Here is a 20,800-nt window from a genome sequence, read left to right on the forward strand (position 1 = left end):
CCGATCTTGCATCCGCAGCACCCTATCATCTCCAATAGTAACCTGCTTGGCACCACTGTACCGCATCGTGTCCTTAAGGACAAGCAAATGGGGGTCGTCATAATGACGCTCTCTAATGCGTTCATACAAAGAAGACCGAGAGACCGTGCAAGCTAGAACACGACTGGGCTCCGAAACATCTAACCTCACGAACTGATTGGCCAAAGCCTGAACATCTGTGCAAGCGGTCTCTCACCAACAGGAATATAAGCAAGGCTATCCATACTCACAGCCTTTCTACTCAAGGCATCGGCCACCACATTGGCCTTCTCGGAATGATACAAAATGGTGATATCATAGTCTTTTAACAGCTTCAACTACCTCCGTTGCCTCAAATTGAGATCCTTTTGCTTGAACAAATACTGCAGACTCCGATGATCCGTGAATAACTCACATGACGCGCCGTAGAAGTAATGCTTCATAATCTTCAATGCATGAACAATGGCTGCCAGCTTCAAGTTATGAACAGGGTAATTCTTCTCATGAACCTTCAATTGTCGCGACGCGTATGCAATCACCCTGCCATCTTCATTTTAATTTTGTAAGATTGAACACGTACGAATCACTAACATGTTCTCAAAATTCAATTTTTGTCGATTACTTTTTTGGATCATGCGAGTATTGTTAATCCAAATTTCTCACATGTGCACAAAGAGTTTAACCTCACTTATAAATTTGCTATTTTTTAATATAACATATATGAAAAATTATTTTTCAGGTTGATAAAACTCATATGGTACATAAATTTATTTCCATAAAAAAAATATTGGCGAACAAAGAAATTAGAGATAGAGCAAAATCGATTATATCAAATTGTTTAAGTGCAAACTGGAAGCGATAAGAATGAAACAGTAGAAGACAAGTTATATTCTAAATGAGTTATAATATTCTTCGATCATTCTAAAGAATGGCAACTTCTTATATTTTTATACATTATTTTTTATATAATATTAACTCAATATTGGCAGATGCAATACGAGAAAACAATAATAGTAAGATATTCGAGCATTTATGTGAGGCATATTACTTTTTTAAAATTTTTATTTTGCAACTCAAACACATTATGTTGTATATAAGAAATATATTGCGAGACTTTTTCAAAATTGTATATTCATGAATATAGGATACACGCGCAAAGCACGTACTCTTAGACTAGTTTACCAAAAAAAGAATGAAATTCTCTATTCATGACCTTGTTCTCGTTTTCGCTTTTACTATTGGATATATTGATCCGTAAGTCAAAGCTCACAATATTCAGTCCCCAACACGTCAAAAGAACAAAATCATTAAAAGCTTGGGTCAAGCCAAACCATCGTACATTAGTGTTTCCAGTCAATATATGCAGACAAATTTGAAGTTGGAATTGAGAATGAACGATAACCCAATATCTGTCTTCCTTCAAAATGAACTCGTATGGAATATATCTCAGGAAGTATTCTTGATTAGCAAATGTTATTTTAGTATGCAAACATGTGTCTTCTCTGACAATTGACTTTTAGATGAGATAGTCACATAAATAAGATGGTCGCCCATTATCAAAAATATCTTGGCCTGTGAAAAGGAATTAGATTTACACGTGAGAGGGTATATTGAAAACATGATTAAATATATAAAAATTGCATTTTCTTGAACAACTTCAAGTTTAGATGAATTGCTCAGATAATTCAATATCAAACAGGCTAAAATCAACTCCTACAACCACAGCAATTTTCTACTTCTGACTCCATGTCTGCTATACAAGCTAACAACATTGTTGCTATATACTAATTTTCGCCTGTCCAATATTATGGATAACAGCCCCCACCCCCACGCGCAACCCTCCCCCCACCCCCACCCCCACCCCCAAAAAAATGTATTCATAATTTTTTCATAAACCATGACTTGCTATTTATTTACGTGTTCATAGTCATCCCCTGGAATGCTACTTTGACTGATTGAAAGTCATGTCAAGTTTACACCCTTGATGACTACTCGAAGCACCTGAATTGACATGTTCATTCAAATTAGTCGGAGGTGATTCTTCTCCATATGATGTCCAATACCAATATCTTAGTGTGAATCCTCTCCGGTAAAAATGCAAATTAACTTCATCTGGTGGGAAGTGTTTCATATTTTTACAGTGCTTACAAGGACACCTTATGACTCCCTCAGACAAGTAGATCTATTGACGACAAGCAAAGCTCATAAATTCCTCCTTGCCACTTATAAATTCATCTGTATACCCTGTTCGACCAGGGAGAAGTCTATTTTCTATCCATTTTCTGTGCTCGGGAATTTTCATTGTCTGTACCAAGAGATAAACTTATTTAAGCACATAAATAATGACATTTAGACACTAGACAAGGCGTACGTATAATATCACCAGTTATGTAATAAATTTACACATAAATTTGTAGGAAAAAGAGAAGAAAAATGAAACATCTTAATATCAACTTTTAGAATTCCCAGTGGTCTACTGCCTGCCAGTCATATACTACAATGAAAATATGCAGAATATAAAGCACCCAAATAGTTCATAGCTTTTACACAAAATGTAGTTGTAAGTTATCAAACAGAGGTGAACTTTAATCTAAATGATGAAAAGGAGTTGTAGAGCTTGAAGATTTTAAAGCCATTCCAGGTTTGAGTAAAATATAAAATGTGCCAGATTTCATATTCATTTCAAATTAAATCTAATTAAACATGCGATAAATGTAGCAGCATGCTTCAATGATAGATCAAAATATGCAGAATATTACTTGATAGTGTAAGTTGAAGTTCAGTATCTAAATACAAAAATGGAAAATGGCAAACACATATCATCTTGTAGTTCAAAAAAATCCAAGGACACATAAACCATATGATTGATTAACACATAAATTGAGTTATATATATTGATACCTCCATATTAGATATATGAAGAAGGAAAATCCAGGAAGGTACAGACAACCTGAAGATAGGTAAAAAAAAAAAAAAGATTTTTATGTATATATAATATATGTTGATTTTCCTTGGCTTTTTCTTATCTTTACATCTTTAGAACCATAGTCCAGCCCACAGAGGGGCGAAGTGCAGCAATAGCCACTTTTAAGCCCGCTATTTAAAATATATCCACAATTTACAATGTATTTAAAGATTAGCCAATTCACCCAAACTTAAGGACTAAGTATCCTAAATTTAGGAATTCAAGACTTGGTGTCCTGAATTTTTGAGCTGTTAATTTGAAATTAAGGATTGAGTGTCCTGAATTTCTGAACTACTAATTTAAAACTCAGGACACAATTTTCGAACTTAGGGCACGGTGTCCTGAAGTTTGAACTATGAGGTTTAAACTCTAGGACGCCGTATCCTGAAGTTTGAGCGAAATTGACTAATCTTTAAATATATTGTGAACTGTGAATATATTTTAAACATGCTTAAAAGTGGCTACCTAGTGTCATTTCCACCCCTTAGAGTAAGAGCATATTCTGTAACTCGATTGCCTAATGCTACTACAAGCTCCCGAGTAACTTCTGTTTGCTGTCCTAACTAGAGATACTTGCATTTTCAAGCTCTTTAGCTTGTCATTCTAATGTCACAAATTGCCCAGATACTTTGCAAGAGCCACATACATTAACCCCATATTATTTTGAGAGCGACTATACAGTGTCATTTTCCCAAAAAGAAAAGACAAGAAGGCAAAGATGCCATTTGTGGTTCTCAAATTTCTAAATGTCATTGCTTTTTTAATTTTCAAATCAAAATATTATCTCCAAACCACTTATTAACATCTGGTTTTACTCCCAAACAGGGCCAAAATTCACTCGTCAAAACCACAAAGTGGGAAGATTGTTCATTCGTTGATTATAATTTACCTCGCTACCCACAAAATAGGCAAAATTTCAAGGAAAGATCAAGGTAGTTCTCACCATCCAAATTAAAAATGTTTTTGCAATAACCTTATTCTTGATTTCCTCTTTCTTGAATTTATCAACAATCCAGCAATGTATAGTACCCAAGATAAAGTATATGAGTGCGAAAAATTTCACTTTCGAACTTTTCTATTCATCTTAAAGGGTTAACGAAGAATCCATTTTAGTAGTTCATGAAGAATGAAAGTCATCTACATGATTGTGTAACCTGGGCCGCCTCCACCTTCTGGAACTGTCCATTCGATATTCTGTCTCGGATCTTTAATACTGCAGGCCTGAAAGAATACAAACTTAATATTGTTACCTAGATGCCAATATGAAGTGTCATCAAGTAGCCTATAAGCATAAAAACTAAGCGAGTGAACAGTAGAGTCGTTGAATTTCCATAGGACTATCAGCAAGAACCCTTGCAGCTTGCGACGCACACAACATGTTTTATGGATATTATTGCAGCTTAGAGATGTCTACACCAGGATTTGAAACATATTTCATGGCTTTAACATGTAAAAGCTTTAACTTAGTGCTGGAAGATTGGACCAGGGAGACAAGACAGCATTTTACCTTGCAGTGCAAGCAGTTTTGAGCATTGATCTGTAACTTTAAGTCACCCGTCTCATCCGGTATGTACCTATAATTTTGAAGAGGATAATTAAACAAATGCATCACACATGAGAAGGAAATGGAAAAAAAAATATTATCTAGATGAGAATATTACTCATAAACTCGTGCAGGACAATATCGTGCCTCAGGTCCAGCATACTTGGGCAAGTTGACATTTTCTGGAACTGTAGGATCTTTCAGAAGAAGATGAGATGGTTGGTCATGATCATGATTTGTGTTGCTCCTACAGGAAGGCAATTAGAAAGAAAAATCAGCAGTTTATTATGAAAGAAGATCTGTCCACCAAGGGAGGAAGGGGGCTAAAAGGAAAGATATTTTAGTCCTTGCAGCATACAGAAAGAAGACAATGCATGGGAACTTCTTTAGCCCTGATATATTACGTGTCGAATTAGTGCTTTAAGGTGTCGAATTAGCCCTGACTCACCTACCGGCTCACTAAGGTATCAGAAAATGTTTGTGACATACAGTTTACCTGTATAGAGAGGTCGGTACATCAAAAGTTACAGCGCCATCTGGCTTCGGGTACTCAATTGGTGAGAATACTTGTGCTTCCTGCAGATAAGGACCAAATTCATGAAATTTCGGGAGCCAAACACTTGATCTGTGAGCTATACGCTGCAATTTCAGAACATAATCAACTTCCTTCAAAAAGAGCTCACTTAATCTGAGCTAGATATTGTGATACAAATGGACATGGAAGATTTTAGAATCGGCTTTGTTAGAATTAGTTCATGTATAGTGTCCCACATTGGTATAGAAGACTTTAGGTATATATGTAAACATTGTATATAAATAGGCTTACTGTAAAACACTTAACGTATATCAATAATATATTTTTTCCCGTGCTTTCTCACAGGCTTGGTAAACAAGAAACTACGGTTAAGAGTTCATTTGGTAAATGAGAAAGATCATCTCTCTTAGTTTTGAGAGAATATAACAAGAATAAATGTTGGTTTTTTCCAACGATGCCTGAAGAATTTAAGGAGACTTATGTATTTTTCCTTAGCATAAGTGGATCGGGAGCATCCACGACTTGCATCACTGGTCATTGGGAATCCTCACAAAGCAGATGAAATCCTTTTGTCCACATCCTAATAATCTCCTAGGTGATAAACATTAGGAAAAACTTTTTTTTTCCTACACCCATAATAGTGTACTTACAGATTATAAGTAAGATTTAGGAGCAGGACAAGCTAACCTAATAGGCTAATGTCCAAGCTCCACCAAGCTAAGGAAAACATATTTTCTATAAGGAAAACATATTTTCTATGAGAAAGCATGGGAGAAATATATTATTGATATGATCAATTATAATACAATTAGCCCTATTTATACAATACATATCCTATTCCTATTCTATGTGGGACTAGAACCAATTCATATTATTTACATAACTATCTAACACTCCTCCTCAAGCCGGTGCATACAAATAATAAGTACCGAGCTTGTTACATATGTAACTAATAGGAGGACCAGTGAGGGACTTGGTGAAAATGACTCTTGAAGGGAAAAAGAACATTGACTCAAGTGAAACATTTTTATGCTTTTGTACAATTGTTGGAGCTCACATGACATAACAACTTGTATAAGATGATTATTTAAAGTATGTGGAGGATACCACTTTAAGATGTCCTTCCAAGTCCACAACAAGAGCTATAAATAATATATATGCTTTACCCAGCAAAATAAAGCATCTCGTATTAGATTAAATCAAATAAACTCTTACGATAAAAGAATTCCTTACACTTGTAGCTTCATGATCAGGTTTCCCATGCTTTAGAGTGACTGGAGATCTTCCCTTGAGTATGTAACTGCCAAATATAAGCTGATCCATTTACCATACATGTCTACAAATTGGTATTAAATAAAAAAACCATGAGTGTTGAAAAGACGTTGTGACTAAGAGCATGTTTTGTATGGAAAAATACCAAAAGAATTTTGTCTCACTATCCAACACTCTAAAATTTAGAAACTATTTCAAACGGACTTTAGGAGAAAAACATAAGCAAACAAAGTTAATTTAGAAACTATTTCAAACGAACTTTAGGAGAAAAACATAAGCAAACAAAGTTGCTTTTCCCCTATTAATGAAAAATATGGAAAATATTTTGGTATTTAGTTGCCAGAAAATGACTCATTTTCTGGAAATTCTTCATATCAAACACACACTAAGCAAAAGGCGGAATCTTACTGCTCTACGGCGCTTATAGCCAAACCAGGATAGAGCCCATACTCAAATGCCTGCAGCAGAGAAGTTAATAAAGATAGAAGATTAAACTGGGAATATTAACAAACGTCCTGTAGCTGTCTAACTGAAAAATAGTAGCTGAATTCAATATATAAGAGGCAACAAAAAGTTGGTTGCCAGAGCCATTTGTCTCACTAAATCAGGAAAAGCATAGAGGTGCTCCCTTCCAGAAAAAATTTATGCACTATGCTCTGTTAGTACTATACTTTTGAGATGATGCAATGTGATGATTACCTAACAAATATGCTCAAAGGTTTTCAAAACAGAACACTCACAGGACGATAGTTCCTTGCAGTATATAGTTCTTCCCATATCCATGAACTTCGTAAATTGTCCCAAAATTTTTCAATCTTCAAGCCTTCTTGGAGCGTACTGAATACAGATTCTGCCACTAGCATTCCTGTCAGACATTTGAAGTTAATAGGTGCATCATTTACTTTCTTGAGGATAAGCAGAACAAAAAAAGTCGGGAAAATCCCATGTTTAATATCTTGTCCCGTACTCATTGGAGTACGATAAAGAGTTTTCAGATGCATCACTAGCTATGAAGCCGTGAAGCCCTTTATGTTGAAGACTTGCAATTTTGGAGAACCAATTCGGAAATATGTAATTCTTAATCAAGCAGGCATTACAAAGTTTTTGCCCAAGGAGAATGGCCTTAGCCAATTAGAAAAAGTAAACTTTAGTCTTTTAAGAAATCCAAACTGGTTTCTCTTTTTTTCTTTTGGTATGCTATTAATTGTTAAAGCGACTAGTAACGGAAAAGAGAATAGTACAAGCAGTTCTAGTAGATAATGAAGGTAGAATGCCCCCCCCCCTCCCAACAACATCACAGTGAAATCCTACAAGTGCGGTCTGGGGAGGGTAGTGTGTACGCAGACCTTACCCCTACTCAGGAGGAGTAGAGAGGCTGTTTCCGATAGACCCTCGGCACATTAGGATAAAAAAATTAACGATAGCACTCCAATAAGGGAAATGTAGGGCCCAAATTCTTAATTTCATTTTTTACAAACCATGACACTTGTAAGTTTTCAAGTTTGCATAGTCCTGGATTAGTAGAAAAAAATGAAACAAAAATGGGGAGAGAAAAAGAGGAGAGAGAGAAAGAGTGGAAATTATTCTCTAAGAAGAATATGAAACCCCCTCCAACAAAACTGGGTACACCATTCAAAAGAAGAGCTTGTTCATAGTCAATAAGTTAAAGTAAATCACCAAGTCGGGCGTTCTTTGAACTAGTTTAAAATTGAGACGTAGTTGTTATTGTTGTATCAATTCAGACGTTTCACTACCCATAAGGACTACTCCCTCCATTTAAAAAAGAATAAACTTATTCCCCTTTTTAGTCCGTTTCTAAAAGAAGGGCCTCTTTTTAAATTTGGAAACAATGTAACTTTAAACTTCTCTTTTTACTCTTAATGAGAAGGTTTATGGCCACATAAATATCTATGATTATTTTAGATCATAAGTTTCAAAAGTCTTCTATTCTTTCTTAAACTCCATGCTCATTCAAATAGGTCCATTCTTTTTAAACAGAGGGAGTACAATATCATCATTTAGTCCATTTCTTCCTTCCGTACCCGGTATAGCCAACTTTGTATACAATTTGTAGAAAATCAGATTGCCTCCATTATTTAAACTTTTGAGTTAATACCTTCAAAGTTGAAGTTGAAAATGTGTGGGTCCTTTTCTTTATAAAGTAAGAGTTTCAGCAAATACAACAGAGTTGGACTTGGTGCATCAAATCTCTATAAAATCTAACAAGTCTAGCAAATCCTAAAAATTAAAAACACAGTTCCCATTCTTCCAGTAATAAAAATTTTGAATGCATCTACATTTCACTACTTGAAGTTGCTCCTTTTTTCCATCAAAACATCTCCTATTTCTCTCTGCCCAGATTGTCCATACAATGCACAATGGAATGGTAAACCATATCTTTTTCTTGTGCTTCTGATACGGACCCACCTCTCAAGACATATTTCAGAAGAAAGTATCAATAAAAGGATAAAGAATTGAAGAGTCTTGGTGAAATACAACTGCAGCACTTCTTGAAGTGCTCATCTGGCAAAACTGTCAACCACTTCATGGAACTGCTATCGCATTTTAGTCTCGCATTTTAGTCCATTCCTAGTTTTTAGTTGTCTGATCTTATCCTATGATGTGCTCTATAAATATGTAATTAGGACTGAGTTATTTGGGTATATATTTTTCAGAATTGAAACTCATGTATTCTGGAGTCTTGTCCTCTCCATACAGACAACTTTATTGGTGTAATTATGTGTAAGATTCTTGCACGAACTATTGCCAATAAAATTACCTTCTTTTTTCTGTTTTTTCAATTCTCTATTCTTGGCTACTATTAACTTCCCTGCATATATCGACTTCCAACACCCTAACAACCTTCTGGAAAGAAGAAAAAAAACAACCTCCCGAAAACTGCCAGGTATATTATAATGGCAATGCAGAAAGACGTGATCAACAGATTCGCAGGAGTTCTCACATAGATAGCATCTGATACAAATATTAAAGCCTCTTCTTCTCAGATTTCCTTCAGTCAAACATGCCTCGTGAACCACCATCCAACCAAAGCAGGCCACTTTAGTTGGCGCAAATATCTTCCAAATCTGCTTCCAGGGCCAATTAGATCCCAGCTTATCAGCAGATTTAGTGAGTTCTCTGTAGTAAGAGTTCACAGTGAACACCCCATTCATATGCCAACTTAATGCATCTTCTTTCCCTGAATAATCTCCACAATACATTGTTTGCAAAAATACGTCCATTTCCTGCATTTTCCCATTAAAAAAGTTTCTTCTAAACTTGTGAAATCCCACCAAGTTTTATTAAAGACATCAACTACTACAACATCAATGTTATTTGTCATACAGTAAAGACGAGGAAACTGCTTCTTTAACAATCCCAAACTGTTCTAGTTGTCTTTCCACAACCTAACTTTTTTGCCCATTTCAAACCACAATGTTGACATGCTCCATTCCCCCAAAAAATTAGCTATCTGTCTCCATACAACTACCCCAGAAGAAGTCTTCACAACCTTGAGAGCCCAGAAACCCTCTCCTCCATACTTAATCTCCACCAGACTTCCAAGGGGCTTCCTTCCCATCATTGAGTCTCCAAAGCCATTGATGTAACAAACTTTGGTTATGGGCTTTTAAAATTCGTTCTCCTAAGCCCCCTCTTCCTTATGTCTTATCACTGTGATCCATCTAACCAAATGAAAACTCTTCCTCTCTGAATTACCCTCCCACAAGAACCGCCCCTAATCTTGTCAACACAAGAACTGCCTCCTAATCTTGTCAGGTTTCTTCTCTTCACTGGCAGGAATGGGTACCAAGGACATTGAATACGTTGAAATTCCAGCTAGCACATTGTTTACTGAAGTTAACCTTTCCCCAAAAAGAAAGGTATTGTTGTTTCCAGGAGCAAGCTTTTTTCGCATTTGTTAGTAACTCCTTTCATATAGATATCTTTGACTTTACCCCTAATGGTATACAATATCATTTTACGCATTCAAGGAGAAAACAGAATTTTTGGCCAAATTGATCCTCAAACCTATTACAACTTCAAAACCCAGCAAGACCACTCTCAAATGTAACATTTGTTCTGTCAGCCCCGCACAACAGAAGAGTATGAGCAGCATATAAGATGTGAGATGTCTCCACACAATTGTGTTTTGCATCTTTAACTTTAAAGCCTCTAATCCAGCCTTTCCTTGTGGAATTCTTTATCATTGAGCTAAGGATTTTCATTATTAGTAGAAAAAGGTAGGGTGAAAGTGGATCCCCTTGTCTTAATCCCCTCTTAGAACTAAGGAAACCTGCTGGACTTCCATTAATTAAAATAAAGAATCTACCTGTTGAAATACAAAGTGGATCCACTGGATCCATTTTTCTCCAAAATTCATCAACTCCAGAAGCTTCATAAGCCAAGCATAACTATAAGCTTCTTCTATGTCCAGCTTATGAACCACTGCAGAAGCGCCATATCATGTCTAATCACCTCTCCCCAATATTTCTTAGGCCTCCCTCTACCCCTCCCTAGACCCCATTTGCAACGTCTCACACCTCCTTACTGGGCCCTCCGGGCATCTCCTCCTCACATGCCCATACCATCTCAGTCTTACTTCCCGCAGCTTGTCCTCCACGGGAGCTACCCCACCTTGTCCCGAATAATCTCATTTCTCATTCCTGATCTTGTCTCTCCTAGTATGCCCATACACTCATCTCAACATCCTCATTTCCGCTACTTTCAACTTCTGGACATGGGAGTTCTTTACTAGCCAATGCTCTACCCCATACAACATAGCCGGTCTAACAACCATCCTGTAGAACTTACCTTAAAGTCTTAGTGGCACCTTCTTATCACACAAAACACTAGAGGCAAGCCTTAACTTCATCAATCCACTACAATATGGTATGTGACATCATCATCAATTTTCCTGTCACATTGGACTACTGACCCAAGGTACGTGAAACTACTCCGTTTGGGGATCAAGCCTCACCCTCATGAGTTACACCACTGAACTTGCACTCCATGTATTCTGTTTTAGTCCTGCTCAACTTGAACCCTTTAGATTCTAGAGTCTGTCTTCAAACCTCCACCCCGCATCGCATCTCGTCAATCAGCACTATGTCATCTGCAAATAACATGCACCATGGCATCTCTCCCCGAATGTGTCGCGTCAATACATCTCTCCCTGGTGTAACCCATCATGACTGGGAAGTACCGGAGTCCCCTCTTAACGCCCTAACCTTGGTCTTAGCTCCATCATAGATATCCTTAATTGCCCTAATGTATGCTATAGAGACACCTCTTGCCTCCAAACACCTCCATAAAACCACTCTTGTGACTTTGCAGTATGCTTTCTCCAGATTGACGAACACCATATGCAAGTCCCTCTTTCTCTTCCTATATTGTTCCACCTCCTTATGAGATGAATGGCTTCTGTGGTAGCTTGCCTCGCCATAAAACCAAACTGGTTCTCAGATACTCTTGGTCACGCCCTCATCTTCACCACCCTCTCCCAGGCTTTCATAATGTGGCTCAATAATTTGATACCTCTATAATTGTTGCAGTTTTGGATATCCCCTTATTCTTGTACAGAGGGATCATCGTACTCCACCTCCATTTATCGGGCATCTTGGAAGTCCTAAAAATAACATTAAACAGGCCGGTGAGCCATTCCAAGCTTGCCTTGCCCGCTCTCTTCCAAAACTCCGTCCGAATCTCATCAGGGTCGGTCGCCCTACCCCTGTTCATCTTACGCATAGCCCCCTCCACCTCCTCGGCTGTAATATGTCTACAATATTCAAAATCACACCGACCCTCCGAGTGTTCCAGATCACCAAGCACAATGTTCCTATCCCCCTCCTCATTTAAGAGTTTATGGAAATACACCTGCCATCAACGTCTAATATGCGCCTCTTCCACCAAAACTCTTCCATCCTCATCTTTGATGCACTTCACTTGGTCCAGGTCGCGAGCCTTCCTCTCCTCACTTTCGCTAGCTTGAGCAGCTTCTTATCTTCGCCTTTTCCCTCAAGCTCTTCATACAAACATCCAAACGCCGTCTTTGTCGTCGTGACTGCTAGCTTCGCTTCCCTCTTAGCTGACTTGTACAATTCCTTGTTCGACCTCGTCTCTGCTCCCTACCAACTTCAAATACGACGCCTTCTTGCCCTCCACTTGAACCTCTCCATTCCACCACTAGTCTCCTCTGTGCCTCCTAGAGTAAGCCTTTGAGACCCCTAACACCTCTCTAGCTGCCTCTCTGAATCTTGCACTCTGAATGGCTTAAACTATTAATTCTCCCAAGCAGCAATTTTAAAATTACTGAAGCTGAGCTGAACACCGTGAATTTTGCAGTAGAATAACTTAAATTTTCAATTAATAAGCTAATCCGAATTCTGAATAGCCAGGTTAAAACTAAGTACAAGAACCATAGGTAATACCTGATTTCATAGCTGTGTGAGTTCCCTTAATCTTTGGTACATTTAAGAAGCCAGCTGAGCATCCTATAATTGCTCCACCAGGGAAAACTGGATATGGAATAGACTGAAATTTAACCAAATTATTTGTATTTGTATGACTAAGAATAAGTTACAAATACATGTCTCAGGTATGCCAGAATAATATGTGAAGAAAGCTACATGCATTTGATTCAATTTATCAAATGTGTTCTCATATTGAACTGATAATCACAAAGTTCTTTAATAAAATTTTACTAAACACATTTGAGTTCAGGAAAGATGGCAACACTAAGCATCACTCATCCTTGTCAGCCATAGCATAGATGCGGACATTATTATATGGCAAAGTCCATAATACACCAGCTCTGAGTACAATCAGAAACACCATTGTTGAAGATGGGATGATGCCATAACTATGACAAGCAAGATGTGAAATCCATAAAGTAATAAGAAAAAGTATTATCCAACACACCTGATAACCTCCTTCATTTAAACACCGAGCACCATATTGGAGAACAATTCCGCCCTCAAGAAGCGGTCTTATAGCAGGATGACGTTTAAACCTCTGAGATTTGGGATATGAAAGGTAGGTAACTAGATGCTTAAAGCAAAAGAAACTTGAACTAATTTAAATAACTTGTTCTTTGAGCGAGGACCAACGGGGACACTATATAAACAATAGCATCCTCATATTTACCTGATATTCCTCGTAAGGATTCAAGAAAGGGTTGTGATAATTTAGAGCAACCACAAAGCCGACAGCAACCTGTCTGTCTTTCATATGGTACAAGAAGGAACCTCCATAGGTCTTCTGGTCCAAAGGCCAACCAAGTGTGTGAAGCACAGAACCAGGCTGATGTTTTTCTACATCAATCTCCCAGACCTGAGCTAGAAACAAGTTCAGGAATTCACTAAGTCGATATAAGTTCATAGTCCATTTAAAGTTTCAGATGCAGCGTGATGTATATTTGAAATAACTCCCTCTTTATAAGTTTATGAGATCCTAACGAACAAGCATAGAGAGAGTATCTAAGTATCTAACTAGACTGCGAAAACCAATCAATGCAGGGAGCTGGCAACTGGAAATTTTCTTTTAAAAGATGAGAAGAAAACAATTACTAGTAACATAGTTGTATTGATACCTTCTATATCAAGTTATCCATGACTGTTAATGGGAATGAATTTCTTTTTTCCTTTTCTTATAACGGTTATCTCGGGGCCAACTTGTGCACCTCGATTGTTGTATCGATTACCTGTTATCTTTTACCAGCACAGGTACCGGGTAACTTTGCCAACCAAGGCTTAGGCCGATAGGAAAATATGACACAAGTTTTTTTTTTTGTCTCTGTTGGTATTTACATCCTAGTCTCCCATGATTTTCACCCACTTCATTGACCGTGAGGCTACATTCTTAGGTACTTAATGAAAATGGATTTTAGTATGAAGTTCCGTGTAAATCATGATATCCATCAAAAGGAAGTTAATATCTCCAAGAAAGCCTAAAGCACAGCAAGCTCAACATTCTCCGTCTCTTGCAAACAAACAAACAATAACAACAAACCTAGTGAAAATTCCACAAGTGGGGCGTCTCTTTTCTGGGTTCAAGAGTATTCACAAGAAAAAAGAGAATAGAGAGATTGAAGAAAAAAATGAATTTACAAAAAGTAAGGAAATATATAGGTTAACTTGCCAGAAGCAAAATTGATGCAAAATGTGTGTTTTCCAACTCACAAATAGTATGGTATTCTTAATTCCTTCTTCTAGATTGTCGTCCAAAAAATGGGACTTATCTCTAAGCACCTAATAATCGATATACATACCAGGTCTAAGAAAAGTAGGGAAGTAACGCCTGCAAAGGGAAGTTTATCTCTGGTTAAAAATTTGCATGTTGGTGAAGTTGCATTTTCTACATACCCCCCTCCCCCCTCTTTTTGTAGTGGTCAGGAGACTGACCAGATCTTATTATGAGCTTTATGATTTTCAGGCTGAATCAGGAATTGGATAGATTGACAAATCTAATAAACAGATATTTTTAAAGGACCGCCCGGTGCACTAAGCTCCCGCTATGCGCGGGGTTCGGAGAAGGGCCGAACCATAAGGGTTTATTATACGTAGCCTTACCCTGCATTATTGCAAGAGGCTGTTTCTACCGGCTCAAACCAATGAATTACTAGTCACATGGCAGCAACTTTACCAAGAGAAAAGATATTTCTGCCTCTTACATATCAAAAAGCATAAAGGAGAAAAGAAAAAAAGATTAAAAGAAAAATACCTCTTTAATTCCTAAAGCATAGGTCTGATGTTGTCCCTGCCCTTTCTCTCTCAAGTTGTACTTCTTGATTACTTTCTATCAGGAAACATAAGAGTAAACAAACTCAGTACTAAAATTTAAACTGCTGTATAAACCACAAAAATCATTTATGATAAAGACAAAAAAATAAACTTTCTGCATACCTCTGATAAAGATCCTCTACATCCTTCTGCTAGGAGTGTAACACGCCCTGCACACCATCATAGAAGATGGGCATCAGCAAATTAGGAAGTATGGAAATGAGCCAAATGGTATCCTGGTCTAAAGGCATACATTAAGCATTTACTTTGCTTGTCCTTCATATGAAAACCTTTTTGATCCATAAAGCTCCATATGAACAGCATCATATTCCAACTGTTACTAACTAAACTGGAGTTCCAGTTTTCATTTGTATCTAATGAGTTCCCGTAACACGTACAAATACTGACCAGAAGCTTCAAGACTACGTAAACTGAGCTGGAGTTTTTCCATGGAAGTATTGAGTCATTTGATTAACTGTTGAGATGTTTGATTAACTTTCTTTCAAGAATCTTTATAGTGCACAAATAACGTTTGATAATTATACTCACTTTTCCATGGACTAGAGACAAATTGCACATCAAAATATATACTGGGACTAGTTAACCACTTAACATCAAAGTAAAGGAAGATTTAAATTCCATTCACTGGTCATCAAAATAACTGCAGTAACTGTGGATATAATGTAACTTCGACAATCTTCTTCGCAACAAAAAAAAAAGGAGAGAGAAAAAGAAAAAGAAGAAAAAAATTGAGTAATAGAACTTGCCCTTCAATGCAACACCACGCTGGTAGTTCTCTTTTCTGGAACCATCTTTAGCCACTCCCATATCATTAGTAGCAATACCAGTAACTTCATTGTGTTCGTTGAATAAAATCTGAAACTTTTCTACCTTAGCAAGTAAAAAACAGAAATAATGAAATAATCCAGAATGACAAGATTAGCACCTCACTAGCAGCAAAACCAGGGTATATTTCAACTCCTAGTTCTTCAGCTTTCTGCCCCAACCAACGTACTAACTGACTCAAACTGCATTACCATGATTGTTATGATTTAATGTCTGGAAATGTCACAACTATATCAGCAAAAACGCACAACTCATCAAATAAGTCATTTGTCCATGCACATTTCTGTCTGTACGATGATATCAGAGTGGGTATAGACTACAAACCTGTAAGTGGGGATCCCCATCTAGTGCTTTAACTCTTACATATTTGCTAGGGCAACTGAAATCGCTTCACTGCTCGCATGAAAAATGTCATACAGAAGGACACCCATCAAGCGCTAGTGAAGGCCAAAATGGACCGAGTTAACTATTGGACAAGTTCCTTACCCTTCCAAATATTGTTCGCTCACTAAATCAATGCATATATGAATGTGCTTTAGCCCATCAATCATTCTCTATAAGTTGAAGCTTCATGGCTAGTTAAACAACATAGGAGTGTAAGATGGTAACAAGTTAACTTGTAAGTCAAAATTCACACCCATGGAATACTTTGCTCCTTTTCAGCTTTCAAAAAGCACACAATCCAGTCCATACACATTTCCATATCTCAAACTTGACTAGAAATGTCTTAAAGTTGGTCGATTGAGGGCTTGTGGCTAATTTAATAACCACCTATACTCTTAAAAGTTCAAACTATCCAACTTCTTCACCGACTAGCAGAGCCACCCAGGCCTACTGCGTCTTTGCTCTTCTTTTGGTTTTTGTTCCATATTTTTCCTCTTTTATTAATCTTCATAACTTTTTTTTTTTGGGTGTGTGTTCCTTTTTTCTTCATTCCCCGCTAGTTGACCTATAAAAATGCACGAGTTACACCGATGATCTCAAATAATATCAGTTATTTCAACCAAGCACATCTTGTTCAGTGTACTTATTTCTTTAATCGGATTATTTTATCCACTGTCCTTGTATAAGTTCTCTCTTCTTTTTGCAATAAAATCTTCTTAACTCTCATAGTTCCATTGGTTTTTCCTATGACTTTTCACTGGATATCCTGCTGCACTTCTCCAATTATGCCTCTAAAAAATTTCCTTAAATACCATTCATGCATCAAGATTAATATGGAGTCAATAAATTAGGATGATATTTACGAAACATTTTGAGAAAATGCAAGATACTATGTAAGAATCATTTGTTCAAAATCCCCAACTGAACCCAACACCAATTGGAAAAAACGAGAAACCAAGACTAGCGATTTGAGACAAAGGAGTAATATGCATACTTGATTCCATGTTTCAAAGTAGATACCTTATGACATAGTTTCCTTTATTATGAAATGGGCTTGGAAGCGAAAAGGCACGATTTTTGGAAAGCAGCCAAAAATCATCGGAAGTAACAGGAACATCAATGGGAGCCTGCAATCAGAAATGGAGCTCGGTTTTACATATGATATAAGTAAAGCCACACTATACAGGACCAAATTGTTATTTGCAACTTCTTATATAAGTGGCTGTTTAAATGCCAAAGACAGTGAAATCATTTCAAGAATTGACTATGCATAAATAATCACATGAACTATGTATGTCCGGATAGAGCCTTTTCAAGTACTGTACAGGGGCGAAGCTACAGGACCACCCTTCGTCAAAAAATTACACTGTATATATAGTTAAAATATTAGGTTTTAAAGGTAAATAACATATATTGAACACCCTTTGCCGCTTTGAGAAATTCCTGGCTTCGCCACTGGTACTGTAGATGGCTGGCATTTCTTGGGGGGGGGGGTGTCACTTGTTCAATTCAGGATTGTTAAAGGGTAAGGTGTACCTCTTCCTGTTTCCAGTGGGGAAAGAGTTCATCCAGTGCCCGGGGCTCAAATACGTTTCCTGACAAGATATGAGCACCTGTCCAATCCAATCAAAATCAAATTAACAACCATAATTTCATTTTTATTTAGAATATAAATATATAAATTAACGTACCCAGTTCAGCTCCTTTCTCAACAACACACACAGATAAGTCAGCGTCCTTTTGTTGGCACAACTGTTTGAGCTTAATAGCAGCTGATAAGCCAGCAGGTCCACCTCCAACTATCACCACATCGTAATTAATTGCTTCTCTACTATCCGATTCACTACTACTACTCCTACTGTAACTCCTAACCGAACTTTGATTCCAAGATTCTAACTTTGACTTATGGATAAAGCTTGAATCTTCTTTACCCAAAATTGAATTGGGTGAATATGGAGACTGTGCTGATCTATAGAGGGTTTTTGAACGACATAATAATTTGAATTTCGTAGATGATTTGATGAACCTGTACATTGTGGATGACTCGATGTTTTCAGTTTTGAGTATAGAACTATGAAGAAGACTGCTCGGATGATATGTATATATCTCTCTTGGGTTGTTTTTGGACAGTGAATTTACTTATGTCAGTCCAAAAAGTAAATACTTACAAAAATTAGTCAATTTATAAATATTATTTATACTATTAGCCAATTTGTAAAAAATAAAACGGCCAAATTTTTATTTTTTTTAAAGTGGGTATTGTTGGAATAGATTGAATATATCTTAAGCAGTTTAAATCTCAGTTTTGTATGATTTGGTAGAGTTTTGAGTTAGTTTGAATTGAAAATACGAAGTACAAGATGAACATGAAAAAAGATGGTATGTATATCACATTTGTATCATATTTATATCAAATGTGTATTATATATATGTTCATGTATATTTGTGTGTGAGATACATGCGTGATACATGTTTGATACATATGTCGCAGGAGTATTTTTTGAACTCGATTTTAACTACGGATGTTGATACCAAATCGCCTCCAATCTTCCTAAAATTTTGTATATTGACTCATCTATATGTTTTTAATAAATTTCAACCATACCCATTGAAAAAGTCCCCTTTTGCTTAGATTTTTGGAATCTTGTGTGCGCGTGTATATATATATATATATATATATAATCACCTTGTTTGCTACCTCATTCCTAAAATTTCATTTCCTTCTCGCATCTAATATTGTTGATCATGCTTCAAAATATGGAATGAGATCTTTGCGTGTGATTCTTGGAGAGAAAGGATCCTTATTTATTTGGGTATTCAATTTTTATATGTGCTTGGCTAATTTCACTAAATCTATAATTAATGGTTAAAGTTTGGTAAGTTTAGACTTAATTGGAACATTTCGGTAAGATTCCCTAAAAATAACTTGACGTCAATTGAATTTTTAAATTATTTATTATTATTTAATATAATTGTGATAAAATATCTTAGTAAATGACATATTGTCTTAAAGAGTGATTGACTTGGTAATGTTATGCTGGTATATAGCTACTAAAATACGTGATTGGCAATGTATGTCACATATATATTTTTTTTTGGAAGGGGAAGGGGGGTTGGAAAAAAATCCGAAAACGAAAAGTTAACAAAAATCGACAAAACAAACCTATTTAACTTATTTGATTTGATTTCAATATTTAAAAAATTAATCCCTAATTGATATTAGAGTTTAAGCATTCCACTTCAACAACAATAGCTTTAAGCGATTGTTTGATCAGAGCAAAAGTGTGACTTGTAAAGGGTTTGCTTCTACAAGAAGAGCTAGCGGAACATTTGAAGTGATACAATTCAACATCTATCGAGGTACTTGTTTGATCAAAAAGTGTTAAACCTTTTAGTTAAATCAATTAATAAAGAAATAAAAAGTAAATCTTAATAAACCATAATTAACTCTAGATCTAAGCATATTGAATATGAGAGGCGAAAAAGATTGAGCTCATATAACGTTCCTTAAAATGATTAATAGACATTAAATGTAAATGATAAGCTTACATCTTTCATACATTGTTCCGTACTTGTAAGAGCAAAGAAGGAAAAGAGGAGAAGTTGTTTATAACTATGGGATCTCTCTTTATTGAGTCAACAATGATGATTGCAAGAGGTTGTAACCAAAATCTAGGCTTTTGGTTTGTTATTGGAGGTTTCTTCCTACAGGGGACCAAAATTCGAGAGTTGTGAAATCCCGGATCCCCTTTGCCCTTGCTTTCTTCCCGTATATATATATATATATATTACTAATTTTTCCTTTATCTAACGGTCTTTAACCAGCGTACCCTCTCATGACTATATTCTTCCTTACTCGCCCAAGTATTACAACATATGTTCTGCTGAGTAAGCTTTCTGATGGCTCGATCTCGGTAGTGACTGAGATATTCGTTGTTATTACGCCTGTGGGACGACTATGGCCTGGTCGACCCCTTGCCATTTCTTTTAATGATAACCTTCTTGTGGTCAGATTTTGACCCATACAATTAGTCCCTCCGCCTGTTGGGGTCACCTTTTGGCGATCTCAATGGGCGGATTCTGTGGATTCAAAAGTTAGGAGAAATCTAAATATTGTGCGAGGAACGAGGTCCTTACGGCGAGGTGGCGACATGACGCTTCAGGGATTTCATTAGATCATTACGTCAGTTCAGAGTTGGATCGTCACATCGATTTAAGGAATATGAATACCTATTATGCGTCATTATGGCACATGTTTCACAGGCACCGTATCTTTTCCCGTTCCCTTTCAATTTTTTGATTGGCGGCTCTTGGGTTTCCCGCCCAGGACATTTATGTCCCTATAAATAGGGAGAATCCCTTATTTGATTGTTGTGCTTTTCAATTTATCTGAGAAAGAACTTGGAAAACTTACTCCTCCCCTAGTCTTTCATATTTCTGCTTTCGATAGAATTCGACTT

The 20,800-nt window shown here is 36.7% G+C and overlaps 1 protein-coding gene across 5 annotated transcripts; it reads right to left on the reverse strand.

Moving 5' to 3' along the window:
- Positions 1-1,308: 1,308 nt before the first annotated feature.
- On the reverse strand, positions 1,309-18,462 carry LOC104225739 (electron transfer flavoprotein-ubiquinone oxidoreductase, mitochondrial). Of its 5 annotated transcripts, none has more exons than XM_070149516.1 (18): positions 18,032-18,437; positions 17,877-17,953; positions 17,361-17,467; positions 16,057-16,138; positions 15,878-15,986; positions 15,234-15,280; positions 15,052-15,126; positions 13,477-13,662; positions 13,252-13,344; positions 12,762-12,864; positions 7,074-7,198; positions 6,742-6,791; positions 6,295-6,361; positions 5,023-5,102; positions 4,645-4,773; positions 4,491-4,557; positions 4,125-4,204; positions 1,309-1,590 (listed from the first exon to the last, which is right to left on the reverse strand). In XM_070149516.1, the coding sequence occupies exons 1-18, from the start codon at positions 18,372-18,374 to the stop codon at positions 1,575-1,577; spliced, it is 1,836 nt and encodes a 611-aa protein (XP_070005617.1). In that variant the 5' UTR covers positions 18,375-18,437; the 3' UTR covers positions 1,309-1,574. The 5 variants fall into 5 exon arrangements, with proteins under 5 accessions (XP_070005617.1, XP_070005618.1, XP_009775903.1 ...); XM_070149517.1 differs by lacking the exon at positions 1,309-1,590 and adding an exon at positions 2,302-2,323; XM_009777601.2 differs by lacking the exon at positions 1,309-1,590 and having other exon boundaries at positions 3,933-4,204; positions 18,032-18,462.
- Between the last annotated feature and the right edge of the window lie 2,338 nt (positions 18,463-20,800).

Source organism: Nicotiana sylvestris, chromosome 6 (genome assembly GCF_000393655.2).
Source record: "Nicotiana sylvestris chromosome 6, ASM39365v2, whole genome shotgun sequence".
Lineage (NCBI taxonomy): Eukaryota > Viridiplantae > Streptophyta > Magnoliopsida > Solanales > Solanaceae > Nicotiana > Nicotiana sylvestris.